The 15,112-nt window shown below is 38.3% G+C and overlaps 1 protein-coding gene across 2 annotated transcripts in view; it reads right to left on the bottom strand.

The window, feature by feature from the left end:
- The window catches only part of ELO3 (radical SAM domain-containing protein / GCN5-related N-acetyltransferase (GNAT) family protein), an 85,737-nt gene that overhangs the window by 58,598 nt on the left and 12,027 nt on the right, over nucleotides 1-15,112 (bottom strand). For both annotated transcript variants that reach the window (XM_089822697.1, XM_089822698.1), the window contains 4 exons: nucleotides 2,346-2,415; nucleotides 2,070-2,242; nucleotides 1,658-1,832; nucleotides 1,078-1,244 (listed from right to left, as the gene is read on the bottom strand). In XM_089822697.1, the coding sequence (XP_089678823.1) occupies nucleotides 1,078-1,244; nucleotides 1,658-1,832; nucleotides 2,070-2,242; nucleotides 2,346-2,415 (585 nt within the window). The remainder of the gene's footprint in view (nucleotides 1-1,077; nucleotides 1,245-1,657; nucleotides 1,833-2,069; nucleotides 2,243-2,345; nucleotides 2,416-15,112) is intronic.

The following is a 15,112-nucleotide window of genomic DNA, read 5'->3' as shown; positions in this document are numbered from 1 at the left end:
TAATAACACATTTCCACATGCTTGACAAAAAAATGGTTATCAAATTTACTTGCAAGTCGAAACTCTTTATGTACAAACAGAAAATATAAAAGATCATGAATAGTTGAAAACCATATAGCTCAGGTAGGGGTGGTTGTAATGATAAGAGGCTTACGGGTTTGGCCTCCAATCACATGCATACCTCTTTGCCCAGCTTTGTTTTCTGTGTATTTAGACATACTGCAATTATAATGTGGCAGCGAACTAAACATATTTCATCCTAATCTGCAGCAGACTTCTATGCTTTTGTAGATTAGGACAACTCATGTAATACCTCCATTATTGATCAGTTATCCAACTTTTTTCTGTATTTGACATGAGTAATTGGTCATTAGTGGTAAAAACTTACCAGCCGTTTCTTAGCATTTCATGGGTCTGCTAAGCCACATCGCACTTCAATATTGATATTTGTAATGATCCAATCCTCTTTTGGTCACAGTTGTTCATTAGCCTGTGTAGAGTTGATGGTTGTTAACATGTATTTGCTATTTAGTAAGGCTCCATCCAAATCATTTCTGAATGAATGTCTATTGTACAGTCCAGTGCTGGTATTTATTTAGTTTTATTGTCAAAAGTAAGCTTTGACTGTCACTCATGAACCATTCTGATAATAACAGTGTCTGTAAGAAATATTGCATGACCTGTAGACAAAATAAGAATTAACAGGAACTGCAACTTCTCATGAACCAGAGAAGAGATGGAACCTTGACTATCATGATATAGTGTCAAATTAACAGAACACAAACAATAGTTATCTTCATTAAGGTATTCCATAAGGCATTTGTTGTCACTGAAAACCTCTTTCTCAAAAGGCATTGAATTAGACCAAGCATTATCAATCTAATTTCAGTGCTATATCCAAGACCAAAGACAATATGATTAAGTTTATGGCATGTGATCCTTGTAATTTGATCGCTATTTTAATGCCTTCCATTACTTTGTTTAATCTTCTTTACCAATTATTATCCATACCTTTGCTTGAAAAACATTTTTCATCAAGTGAAAGAAATATAGAACAGTGGGAAATGACAATAGCACCTGCCGGTTTTCCAGAGTTCATAAAGCCCAGTTCCTCGAATCACTAAAGTAGGGTAGATCTTAAGGCCATCAGCCCTGAAAGCAGGATTCTCAAAGAACTCTCTGAAGCTCTCCATATCTCGCTCCACACCGACATTAGGCAGATCGGGCATCATATGTGCAACCACCTGTTACAGAAACACATACAGATATAGCAACCAGCTATAGATTAATTATTATTTAACATGAAAATTCGGTAATATATGCTTCCCTTAATATGTGCCCCTAGTACAATGGAATTTATATATTCATGTGAAACCCAATCAATGAGAATAAAAATTCTAATGATTACAATTATACATGTAGAATATACCCTGAAAACAATTATGGACGAAATGCCTAAAAAGCTCAGATTCAAATGCATGAAAAGACTGAAAAAACAAACTTCACATTCGATGCCCTATGCAAGAAAGGAATCTTCAAGTACAAGTCCGCAATCTAGTCTTCATATATAAATTAAACACAGCACAAAGAAAAAATAATCACACTTTTTATGCTTAGATTAGAGTGACTTTTCGCTAGAGACAGGACGAAATAACACCTTGAAACCAGCATCTTTGGCCAAGCAAAAGCAATCGGTTACTGCAGCAACCGTGTGACCCCTGTTGGTGTCACACGCAACATCCTCATAAGTGCTCTGGACTCCAATTTCTAGTCGTGTGCATCCATAAGATAACATTTGTCGTAGATGAGGTCCAAGACAGTAATCAGGCCTCCTAAATACAGAAACCACACAAAGAATATGACTCAAGTAAAACTAATTTAAACCATATGTAACACAGTGCATATTGCAGACATAGATGAGATCCAGATATGCCAATGATAATAGCTGTGTCATAATTATGTTATTAATTCCCAAGGATATCTTGGCACATGAATATCTACCACCCAAATGCTCTAGTGAACTTTTATTCATTATAAAACTGGAGTCTTTATTTCCAATGGAATCTTACGTTTCAATGGTCAAGCCAATACATTTGGTAGCACCATGTTCTGAATAACGCACAGCTTCCTCCACATTTGATGAGGTGTGACCAGATAACGCATCATGGAGGTTTCGTATAAAATAATCACGGTAGTCAGCTGGCAAAGACATGAAAGTCCCTCCCATCAAAATGAACTCCACCTGCAAGCATAAATTTCTCACCATTCACTCAAACATGAAAGACATAAATAAGCAAAAGCAAGCAAGACATTTTTAAAACAGTATTAAGGTACAAGCCTTTAACCTTGTCCACGCTATGACCTAGTCGTTTCAGTTGATCTATCCGACCCCTTGCCTGAACATATGGATTATATCTGTAGCCTCAACAGACATGATAAAAACATATTGGTTAACAAATAAAGCAATTTTTAAGACATTAAAAAGTATAACATAACATACATTGGATTATTCTATTAACCGCATTCTTCCCATTTTTTCAAAAGCGTTGCACTTTCTTATAAGTACCATATTTGTTTTTGTTTTTACAACCTTTTTTTGAGAAATTTAATTTGCCATGTTTTTCCCAATTTTTACCCACATAGTCAAGCCCCATTTACATTTTCAGTTTGCCCTCTCAATGACATGTAATGCTAATATGATATATATTGATTGAGTATTTAGGGAAGCAGATTAGACAAGATTTGAATGACTACATTTAAATGTTCATTCACTACCGAAGGAAGGAACAAGAATAGAAGTTCAAATCAATATCAGCCATTTCTCATTCCAAATCAAATGGGTGAATCGATTAGCATAGTTCTTTCGAAATGTTTGCTCGAAGTTTTGGATCAAATTCGAGGTCAATAAAGATCGCTGAACTAGGTATGCTAATTTTAAAGCCATGGATTCCACTTGTTAGTCTGCACAAACTGCTGAGTTGTTCATGCAACATGCATGCAGGATACATGGAATTCCAAAGAACATTATTATTATCTGAAATCCAAAATCTAGCAACAAGTAGAAGTAACTATTTAAACTTCTTGGTACCGCATTGGCACAGACTACAAGTTATCACTCCTAAACAGATGATCAACCAAAATGAAACAAATGCCCACGGGAATATGAAACAGCTTCATTTCCAAAGCACATCCAGCAGAATATCACAACTTTAGGTATGTTAAATATCAAATGCTTTTCTGGCTGATCTGAACATTGAGGATCCTTACATTCCACCTGTCGAGATGTTTGTAGAGTGAAGAAAAAATACTCAGGAGCTAAAGAATATCCTCAAATTGACCAGTGATATCAGAAAGCCCTTACAGGAGTACCACCTTCGTTGATTTGGGACCTAGGGTAGAACCTGAGAGGCAACCCAATCAAATGGATCCAACTAGGTGTGTCTGGAAACACTTTGTACGCATGGTCAAGGTCAGAAATATACAAATTAAAATGACCAAGAAAATAAAGAAGACAGTTGACAGTTGAGAGCCAAATTAAAATCGTAACAGCAATACTGTGCAATGCTAGTTCTATACAATATATCAGAGAACATAAGCAAGCTGGCTGTGCCTTGTTATTCTCATTTTGAATGTTTAACTACAAAGAATAATTATATACCTTGATATTCAAAGGAGTAAAATGACAGATCAGTTAGAAACGAGACATTAGTATCTTGCTTCAATTATCACAACCACTGAAGACTAGTTAGACGTTGTGGTACAGAAAAATTCTACGTATGAATTGCAATTTAATATGTGGGTGCCAGCCTAGATGAAGCACTTGCTAACAAAACTGTGAACATTGTCAAGCACACCGAAGATTTGCAGTAGGATTTGGTGCTTAATTCTCCCAGACCAGTTAACAATCCTTGAGGAGCAGTGATCAGAATTGCAGAAGTGTGAAAACAAATTGGCAGCCTATGCCTCTATGAAGCATTTCACCTAGGAAGGAAATTGCCTACTTTGATGATCTTGAAGATAGGGATCTCTTATCCATCCATTCAGTTGACCCTTGTGTCAATGACTTGATCCTATTCTGTGGGCAGGCCACATTCTAGATTGATCCCCACATGTTAGAGCATCTCTACAGCATCAGAAGTATCCAACGAATATGGAATATATTGGTGCAACAGCTCAGCACTGAAGACTAGATGCAATTCAATGTAAGGAAGTAGATCGAGCTCAAATGTGTTATCTCTTGCTTGCTTGGTGATGGCACCGGGCATGTACCGAAGTGGATGAACATGTGGTAAGGTACTATCAACCTTTCCTTCCACGAGTGTGAAATGGTCATTTGTTGTATTAACAATAGAGATGGAAAGCTCCATTTAGAGGAATTACAAAAACAATGTTTCTAAATGAAACAATGAAAACTGAAATCAGAAATAGAAACTACCTAAACCAACTAAAAGTGCATTGACCATTAAATAAGAAATATAACAATATTACTCTAACACCTCCCTTAATGGCCATTCCATTAACTACACCAACTTGCCCCCTAAATTTTACAAACCTATCCCAGCTATGAGACTTGGTGAGAATATTTCTAATATGCTCCCCAGTTGGAAGTTGGAACATACTGCAACATCACAGTTCCACCTTCAACAAGCTCTTTAATGAAATGACACTGAAGCTCTGTGTGTTTGGTTCACTCATGGCGCAGTGGATTCTTTGCAATTTTAGTGCCTCTTGATTGTCACAAAACAAGGGTGAAGGCCTTGCTTCAGACAATTTTATGTCAGATGGCATCCTCTGTAGACATACTATTTCACATGTTGCTTGAACAGTTCCCCGATATTTTGCTTCTGTCCAGGAAAGGGCTACAGCCTGCTACTTCTTACCGGTCCATGTGACTGAACCTGTACCAAGACTGAAGACATACAAAGTAGACTTCCACTCATCAACAGAACCTGACCAATCTGAGTCTGTAAAGCTAATCATTTGAGTATTTTTGTTTCTGTTGTATAGAATGCCAAAGTCTGGTGTCCCTTTGGGCTACAGCCTGCTACTTCTTACCAGTCCATGTGACTGAACCTGTACCAAGATTGAAGACAGACCAAGTAGACTTCCAATCATCAACAGAACCTGACCAATCTGAGTCTGTAAAACAAATCATTCGAGTATCTTTGTTTCTGTTGTATAGAATGCCAAAGTCTGGTGTCCCTTTCAAATATATTGGAAATTGCTTGACTGCAGACTGTCATGCCTTACCATAAGAAATTATTGTTGGTATCCCCTATAAGATATAATCATTCTCCAATCCTTAAGGAATAACCAATAAAATAATATATATATACAAGGATCTCCTTCATCTCCTAGTTGCAATCTTTTTTTATAAGTTAAGCATGAGGACATTTCTGGTTTAACATATCCTAAGCGGTTATTCGTCTGTTAAGCTATTTAAACAAGGTGGAAAATATGGACATGCAACAATGGCCCAAATATGAGGTTGTAGAGGGGCTAGCTTGAAGAAAGAAAACGTGGATGAAGCAGAACATAAAATGGCTAAGTAAGTGGGACATTAACATGCTAGAGTGCCCCAACACCGATGAAGAGGTAAAAGGATCCATGCTGGAAAAATTTAAAGCAGCCATGTCGACAAAACAAATAGGAAAGAAAAAAGGCCCACTATGTGAAAGAGTTCAACCCCACATGGTGCCATGAAATTAAAGAATACCTACATGTAGATATGAAAGGTAAAAATAGGCTACTAGTGGTGCAGTTACGAACGGGATCCCATCATTTACAGTGTGAGACAGGTAGGTGGACGGTGCCCAAGGAAGATTGGGAAGAAAGAAAGTGCATCTATTGCAGAAAAGGATGTGTTGAAATGGAATGGCACTTCATCTTTGAGTGTGCTGCCTACCAAGATATCCAGGAGCAGTTCAAGGACAATTTGGAGGGCCAATTACACCAGATTTTTGAGGAAACAAGACTGCATAAAACAGCAAGTTTCTTAAAACTGATTCATAACAGGTGGGCTGACATTGAAAAGAATGTGAAAAGGGTCCCATATTCTGGCTGGTCTCATGGACCTCATTAAAATACGTTCATTCATTCATTCAAGCAGAAGTGCTTCCAAGCAGAGTCACAATAAGATGAAGTGGAAGCATAACATTTAGAGGAGACATGTCATTTCTTTAAGATGGCATGGCCTTGGTGGGTTGTACTTGTCACACTTCGTCCTTTTCTTGAGGACTATATCAAGAAGACCATTGTTTGGAGAAAAGGCATCAATCAGATTAGAGTGTTCTGGAGAAATAAATTGCATTCGAAAAAAGACAGCCATTTGTGTTTGGCAAAATAGTTGGTGTGTGATTGGTTGTGTCAATTACTGATTATGAAACCTCTATTAAATCCTTGATTTATGTATTTAATTAACTTGCCAATCCGTTAAGGATTTAAAATTAGTAAATATTTATTAGATTTTAATAAAGCAATCTTATTAGAAAATGGAAAGGAAACATAATAAGGGGATGCCAGATAGAGTACAGGATAAGCAGATGCCAGATTAGAGTACGGATCCTCTCAATTAACTGGACACTCGTTGAGTTGGTTGCTTGTGTGCCAAGGGGTCAGATTGACTGGGTTGGTTGTTTGACACTCATGTGCTTAATAGTGCGGGATAGTCTCCCAGCATCTATGTTGTTTCCCCTCAAGTTTCTAATATGGTTAAAGCTATACTGTGCACATTTACAGTAGGAAAATTCATTATCATTTATTTGATTTTTATTGATTATTTCTCCAAAATTCAATTACTATTGTGTAATCTACTGAAATAATATTCTTGTAAATAAATTTTATTTTTGGATTTGTTACTTTTGGGGCAAAATTAGGTACATCCCAGAAGGGGACATTGCAGCGTTGCATTTCTAGATCTTTGAATTATTTTGCTGATGTAAAGCCCATGAATGGATTTGTTACCCAAGGGATCTATTCACACTAAAAAAAATTAAATTCGTATATAGAAAATTCTCTTGATGAATACAATGCTTAGTCTTTGATATTTTTTATTTGACCACTCCAAGTTGATTTAACATCACCATGGGGTAGAGGATTCACTGTATTTATCCTATTTGTTCTCTTGAATCAGTTTCTATGCTTTATATCTCTAATTGATCAATAAAATCTTTTTTAATATTAATGTTAAAAGTGAACTATATTTATATCCAGTTTTAAAAACTACGTGTTATAGGTGAAAAAATATAGAGGGCTATCAATATCCCCCTGCTCCTGCATGAATATGCATCTCTATTACATAAACCCTAAGCTTCACCAAACTTTTTTTTCCCAAGGGGACTCTCTTTGATATCCTGAACTCTACTCAGCGCTCAATCTTCAGAACTATTGACTGTTATGATGGTCAATGAACCAAACTACAAATCATGCCACTTAGCACAAAATGTTACTACCCTTACTTTTTGCTTTCCCCATGCACAAACCCTATTTTTCAAAGGGAATCATTAGACTTGTTAACAGACGATAATTTTAATTAATTAGGAAGAAGAATTGGGCCACATTTAAAAATTGGAGCTGAATCATGTGAGATTTCAATGAAAGGACCTTTAGTCGGGGATTCTTCCACCACTTTTTTTAATGCAAGTTGCCGCAAGCTATGCAAGACACTTTCCTTTAATAATTCTCCACAACAACATTATACTATTGCAAACATCTCTTCTTATACTCCATCAATTAAAAGATCTCTAGGTCCAAAGCCAAAAATTTGTGCAAGAATGTGAAACACTTTCATGATATAGTATGTCCTTTTAGTTCTTCAAAGAATGCCTCTAGACAGAATCTTGAACATGTCTTCCCTTCTATAGCTGTGACACATTCTGTGACTGTAAGCCTACTTATCTCTACTCTCTTACTTCACATGGTATCAGATGACATTCAATTTCTTTGGATGCTCAAGTTTCAGCACTTTAAGATTATAAAGCTAAGGTGGTCGATGAGAATTTGTTAGAACCCCTTCTTCAAATTGTGTGCTTTCTAATAATCCAAGTATGGTATCCCCCATGCTTACTTCCCACAAGGTATCCAAACCTCTTTTCTAAGGTTCTCAATGGGTTGATTTGAGAATTACCTTAAGGAAGTGTGATAAAACTATTGTTTCCTACAAAAATTATAGAAAAAAAATTCCTATCAAATGGTTCAATAATTTCATAAGTAGACAAAGTTATTACGATAATAGATAGAATCTATTATCTCGGTTTAGTATCTAACGGTTATCTATTGTAATCTTCTATAAATATTAGAATGTTTCTAGTATTTATTTTTTTGTTTCCAGAATAGAATGTTTCTATTCTTTACGATTATTTCTTAAGGAAACATCGTTCAATCTTTTGTATAAATTAATCTCTTGATCACTATTAATAACAAGCAAGTATTTTACCACTTACTTTGTAATATGGTATTAGAGTCTATTACGAGGTAATTGGTAAATACTTGCTTATTAATAACAGAGACCGAAAGGTCAATTTATACAAAAGGAAGAGACGATGTTTCCTTAGGAAACAATCGTAAAGAATAGAAACATTCTATTCCAGAGAAAGCAAAAAACGAAAGCAAACTAAAGCTAAAGATATTTACAAGATAACCATTATCTAATAATAGACGTCTTATCTATTATTGTAATACCCTCCCTTAATGGTTAATCTAACACACCAAGTTGTCCTCTGAATTTGACAAACTTATCAGGACCAAGAGGCTTGGTGAGAATGTCTGCAGTTTGATCTGTGGTAGGAACATACTATAGATCTATAGTCCCGTCTTCAACCAGTTGTCGTATGTAATGACAATGAACATCCACATGCTTGGTTTGTTCATGGAAGACTAGATTCCGTGCTAACTTGATAACGCCTTCGTTATCAACAAACAGAGTAGTCGGTCCTGCTGGTGACATCTGCATATCCCCAAGCATCCGACGAAGCCAAACAACTTCACATCCTGCCTTAACAGTCCCTTTGTATTCAGCCTCTGTAGAAGAGAGAGAAACTGCCTGCTGCTTCTTGCTGGTCCATGTGACTGCACCGGATCCCAAACTGAACACATATCCAGATGTTTACTTTTTATCATCAACAGAGCCTGCCCAATCTGAATCTATGAACCCACTGAGTTTAGGATTAGAACTCCGAAAATACAGAAGTCCATAATCAGAAGTGCCCTTCACATAACGAAGCACACGCTTTGCTGCCATCCAATGATTAGCCTTAGGAGCTGTCATAAAGCGTGAAATATAGCTGACTGCGAAGCTGATATCAGGCCTGGTAGCAGATAGGTAGATGAGGCTGCCTACTAGTTGCCTATACGTAGTATCATCAACGGAATGAGAATCAGACTTGGCTGATAACTTGAGACCTTTCTCCATAGGTGTAGATGCAGGTTTGCAATCCTGCATTCGAAATTTGTCTAAAAAGGCCCTGGCATATTTGGACTGAGAGATGAATATACCAGAAGACTGTTGCCAAACTTCAACACCTAAGCAATAATGCATGAGCCCAAGGTCAGTCATATCAAAAGACTGGCATAAGTGTTGTTTGATTCCCTGAATCAAAGATGCCGAACTGCCAGTGATGATCAGATCATCCACATAGATAACCAGAAGGATGATGTCACTATCAGTAGTCTTGATGTACAAATTTGAGTCTGAAGAACTCCTCTTGAAGCCTTGATCACTGAGGTACGTATCAATCTTGATGTACCATGCCCGAGGGGCCTGCTTCAAACCATAGAGAGCTTTTACCAATCTGAGAACTTGATGGTCTTTACCAGCAACCTTGAAACCAGGAGGCTGTGTCATGTAGACCTCTTCATGGAGATCACCATTCAGGAAAGCACTCTTTATGTCCATCTGATGGACCTTCCAGCCAAACTGTGCTGCCATGGCTAGGACTAATCTGATGGTGCTCATCTTTGCAGTAGGAGCAAAGGTCTCCTCATAATCAATGCCCTGACGCTGAGAAAAGCCCTTTGCCACTAAACGAGCTTTGTACTTATCCAAAGTACCATCTGATTTGTATTTGATTTTGTAGACCCATTTGCAGCTAATGGGTTTCTTCCCTGGGGGAAGATCAGAAAGGACCCAAGTGTTGTTCTTTAGCAGGCTCTGGTGTTCAGATTGCATGGCCTGTTCCCACTCTGGAATTCCTTTAGCCTCGGAATATGTTTGAGGTTCAAACACACTGTGAATGTTGGTCATAAGAGCAAAGTTAACAGAATCTATAGTTTTGCTCTTTTTCCGAGTAGTTCTCCCATCAATGAGCTCATCATCATGAAGATCAGCAAGTGTCTTAGCCCACCACTTAGGCCGGAGAGGAGAATGACCAACACTAGTACTAGGAGATGCTTGATCAGCAGGATCCTGATCAGAAGAATCTGGATCAAACTCAGGTGAAGCATCTTCAAAACGAGGTGATCCTGCAGGAGAAGCCGGAGGTGGCTGTACAAGTATCACTGGCAGGACTGGAGCTGTAGGAGCTACTGGAGCCCTCCCATCAGGTGGACCTAATGGAAGCCGAACTCCCAAATCATGAACCTACATAGGCTGGTCTGCTGGATCAAGAACAGGAGAAACAGGCATGAATGGTCCTCGCTGCTCATCAAAGACTACATCGCGGCTGTATATGAGACGAGATGTCTCAACATCAATAAGGCGGTAGGCTTTGTGAAGACTGCTATATCCAGCAAGCATCAGTTTCTGACTCTTGGCATCCAACTTGGTGCGTGAAGCATCAGGGATCCAAACAAAAGCAAGAGAGCCGAAAACCTTCAAGTGACTGATTCTGGGCTTGCGACCTGACCAGGCCTCTTCCGGAGTTTTACCTTTGACCGCCACTGTGGGTGACCGGTTCAACAGATAAACTATAGTGTTAACTGCTTCTGCCCAAAAACGCTTCGGAACATGTCTGTGTTCAAGCATGGAACGAGCCATCTCGGTGATTGTCCTGTTCCGACGTTCAACTACACTGTTCTGTTGTGGCGTGTGGGGTGTGGTGAACTGGCATTGGATGCCATGTGTATCCAAGAAGCTAGAGAAAACATTAGAACAAAATTCCCCCCCATTGTCTGATCTAAGAGTAATAATAGATTTCCCAGACTCTTTTTAAACTAAGGGTTTAAACTTCTGAAATACAATAAATGCATCGGATTTCTTTTTAAGGAAATACACCCACATTTTTCTACTGAAATCATCTACAAACAACAGAAAATACGTGTACCCAAGAACAGAAGGAGTGGCCATAGGGCCGTAGATATCAGCATGAACAAGCTGAAGTACTTGAGAAGCTCGCCAAGAATCGCCACTGGGGAAAGGTGTGCGATGTTGCTTCCCAGCCTGACATGCGTCACAAACTCCAAGGTGTTGGGTTTGAATCTCTGGCAAACCAAGAACAAGCTCATCCCGAGCAAGTTGTGAGAGATAATGCACATTTAAGTGCCCATATCGCTGATGCCAAAGTGTGCTGATGGAAGATCGCCGAGCAGCCATAGCTAAGTCCTGAGAATCACCAGAATCAGTAAGTCTGAAAAGACCATGATCCTCAAGACCAACTGCAATAGTAGACTTAGTCGCCCGATCAGTGATGGTGCACTGATGTGAACTGAAGGTGACTGCCAAGTGTGGAGAATGTCGCAACAACTGACTGACCGAGAGTAGATTTAGTTCCATCCTTGGAACGTAGTACACATCAAGGAATATGAGCTTCCTCCCAACAGACTGAATTTGAATGTTGCCTTTACCAACAACTATGTACTCTTCTCCACCACCAAAGATAACAGAATATGAATAAGGCTGGTAGTCAATAAACCAGTCTCTGCGGTGAGTGAAATGTCGAGAGGCACCTGAATCAATGTACCAGGCAAATGATTGCACATGATCTGCGGGTCTTTTAGCCATGAAGGCGTAAAAGGCAGATTCCGCCTGCTCAGTGTGCTTTGCACTGTTCGCTTTGGGTTGCGAACCTGATTGCTTAGACTGGGCAGCTAAGCGTTTCCGACATGCAACCTTCATGTGACCATACTTGTGGCAATAGTTGCATTGAATGTTCTTCTTTTTGGTACCATCGGATGCTGGAGCAGAAGACTTCTGCTGAGATGGTTGCTGAAACTTGCCCTTATCCTTCTGAAAGGATTTCGCAACAAAGGCTTGCTCAATGGAGGTGGAACTGGAGCTGCTACCGAACTGTTGTTTCCACCGATCTTGCTCAAGTAGTAGGGTGCAGAGATCAGTGAACTTTAGATCAACACCAGTAGATGTGATGTTGAGAGTCTCGATAAAATGCTCATAGGAATTTGGTAAACTCCGAAGAGTGATTACCACAATATCCTCTTCCTCCATCTTGCGACCGATGGCAAGTAACTGATCACGGATTTCCTGAATCCGATTCAGGTGTGCCTGGAGCGAGGTGCGCTCATCCATGACAATAGAAAACAGAGTGTTTTTCAGAAAGAAGGCTCTGCTCTTGTCGGAAGTCTCATGAAGACCTTTTAGATGTGTCCAGATTTCGGCAGCTGTCTTGCCGGATGGAATCTGAGAAAGCTGGTCATCAGCTACGGATAGTTTGAGAAGCATTATTGCCTCTCGATTATTCAGATCCCATGTATCTTGATCAGGACCCGGAGAAGTCGGACGCTGCGTAACACCAGAACAAGTTGATCGGTGTTTCGATATTCGAAGATTGCGATGATGCGCTGCTTCCAGGTTCCATAATTGCGACCATTGAATTTGGAATTATGCTCGAGCAGAATATTTGTCAGAGATGCCATGGCACGTTTTTCAATAAAAAACTGTGAAAATCTGTGAAGGTACGTTCTTTGAGGAAAAAATACGAAAGACCCAGAAGAATTAGAGAATGACCCAGAAGAGAGCTCGAAAAACCCAGAAGGAATCTGCTGTCATTTTCTGAATCCGCTGGCTCGAAAATCAAGGCACAAAAATCGAGGCACCCAAAAAAAACGAACAACAACCCAGTTGAGCTCTCGAAAAACCCACCAAGAATCTGCAAACAAAATTTTTTTTCGACCCCAAAAATTAGGGTTTCGAAAAAAAACGGCCCTAGCTGAAAAAAGCTTTAAAAACTTCAGATTTCTTAATGAAAAATGGTCGAATCTGCTTCCCAGCAAATGATTAGAGACTGAGACGTTGCAAGACAGAGTGTGACCTCCAAATGATGGCGGATTTGCAAAGGTTTGTAAAAAAAACGCAGAGCCGCGACTGATACCACGTGAGCTTGCTGAAGAGAGAAGCCAAGATTTTCACCAAACACAGAGCCGTGAGTCTGAAGGACCAAACAATCCGTGGTAAAAAATGCCAATAAAAAAACGCGATTTGCAGAAGATGTTAGGCAAAAGAAATCGCAATTTTTAGATACCAGCTAAGAATGGTACAAAACGACCACAATTTTCATGCAATTTGCAGACCCGTAATTCAGGAATTTCTCCAAGCAGAAAACCCTAGGTGGGTTTTGGAGAATTTAACTGAAATAATTTTGGAAAAATTTAAACAAATAATTTCAAGAAGAAATTATAAATTTTTCCGAAAAATTTAAGTATTTAGCTTTGATACCATATTACGAGGTAATTGGTAAATACTTGCTTATTAAATAACAGAGACCGAAAGGTCAATTTATACAAAAGGAAGAGACGATGCTTCCTTAGGAAACGATCGTAAAGAATAGAAACATTCTATTCCAGAGAAAGCAAAAAACGAAAGCAAACTAAAGCTAAAGATATTTACAAGATAACCATTAACTAATAATAGACGTCTTATCTATTATTGTAATAGAGTCAATACTCTAAAAAATTCGAAAATAATTATAATTTCTTGGTTGAAATTTTCTTTCTTTTTTTTTCGAAATTATTTACATGCATATTTCCTTTGAACTCTCTCTATAATCCAACTAGGGTTTCTATTCTGAGAGATCTGAATCTGTCAACTTCTGGTTTGGTTCTACAACCCATTTCTGTTCCGATCCCTTTGTTTTTTCTGCACATTTATGCCATTTTTTGTGGATTTTTTGCAGCAAAGCCGTTTTTGTTCAAAACCCTAACTTTTTGTACCAGATCAAAGTTTTTTTTTAACAAATTCTTGGTGGGTTTTTTAGATCTCAATTGGGTTGTCCTCTATTTTTTCTAGGTGCCTCAATTTTTGTGTCTCAATTTTCAAGTCAGACGATCCAGAAACCAACATATTCTTTCTAGGTTTTTTGAGCTCTCTTCTCAATCATCCTTCAAATTTTTTGGGTCTTCCCTTTTTTGCCTCGAAGAACGTGCTTTCACAAATATTCACGCTTTTTCATTGGAAAACATGCTATGGCATCTCAGACTTATGTTTTCGCTTGAGGAAAATCAAAAGTTCAACAATTGCAATTATGACACTTGGAAACAACGGATGCTAACCATCTTCGAATATCGCAACAACGATAAGGTGGTTATGGTTTACAACAATCTTCTTAGTAGAGGTCCTTTGCTCCAGCTTAAAAGGCATCGAGAAAAAGAACATTCAATGCAACTATTTCTATAAGTTTGGGCACATGAAGGTTGAATGTCGAAAGCGGTTAGCTGCCCTATCTAAGCAATCTAGTTCACAGCCCACAACGAACAATGCGGAGCACCTTGAGCATACAGAATCTACCTTTTACGTTTTTTGACAACTTTGTGGTCTGGATAAATTAACCATTAAGGGAGGGTATTACGATAATAGATAGTTTCTATTATCTCGGTTTAGTATGTAATGGTTATCTATTGTAATCTTTTGTCAATATTAGAATATTTCTGTAAATATTAGAATGCTTCTAATATTTAGTTTTATGTTTCTAGAATAGAATGCTTCTATTCTTTGCGATTGTTTCTTAAGAAAACATCGTTCAATTTCTTGTATAAATTGATCTCTTGATCACTATTAATAACAAGCAAGTATTTTACCAAGTACTTCGTAATAAAAGATGGCCAACGTGTTTAGCACAAGCAAGCTTTCATTTGTATGTATTGTTCTCTTTCGGTTGTCTTCCCACTCAACCATGACTTTGTGTTTTTAATGTTGTATCTTCTTTGCTTATTGGGGAATTTAGAAACT

Source organism: Cupressus sempervirens, chromosome 3, assembly GCF_028749045.1.
Source record: "Cupressus sempervirens isolate cs-2001-9-10 chromosome 3, ASM2874904v1, whole genome shotgun sequence".
Classification (NCBI taxonomy): Eukaryota; Viridiplantae; Streptophyta; class Pinopsida; order Cupressales; family Cupressaceae; genus Cupressus; species Cupressus sempervirens.
The sequence above is the reverse complement of the archived record's forward strand: the minus strand, read 5'-3'. Positions and strand labels throughout refer to the sequence as shown.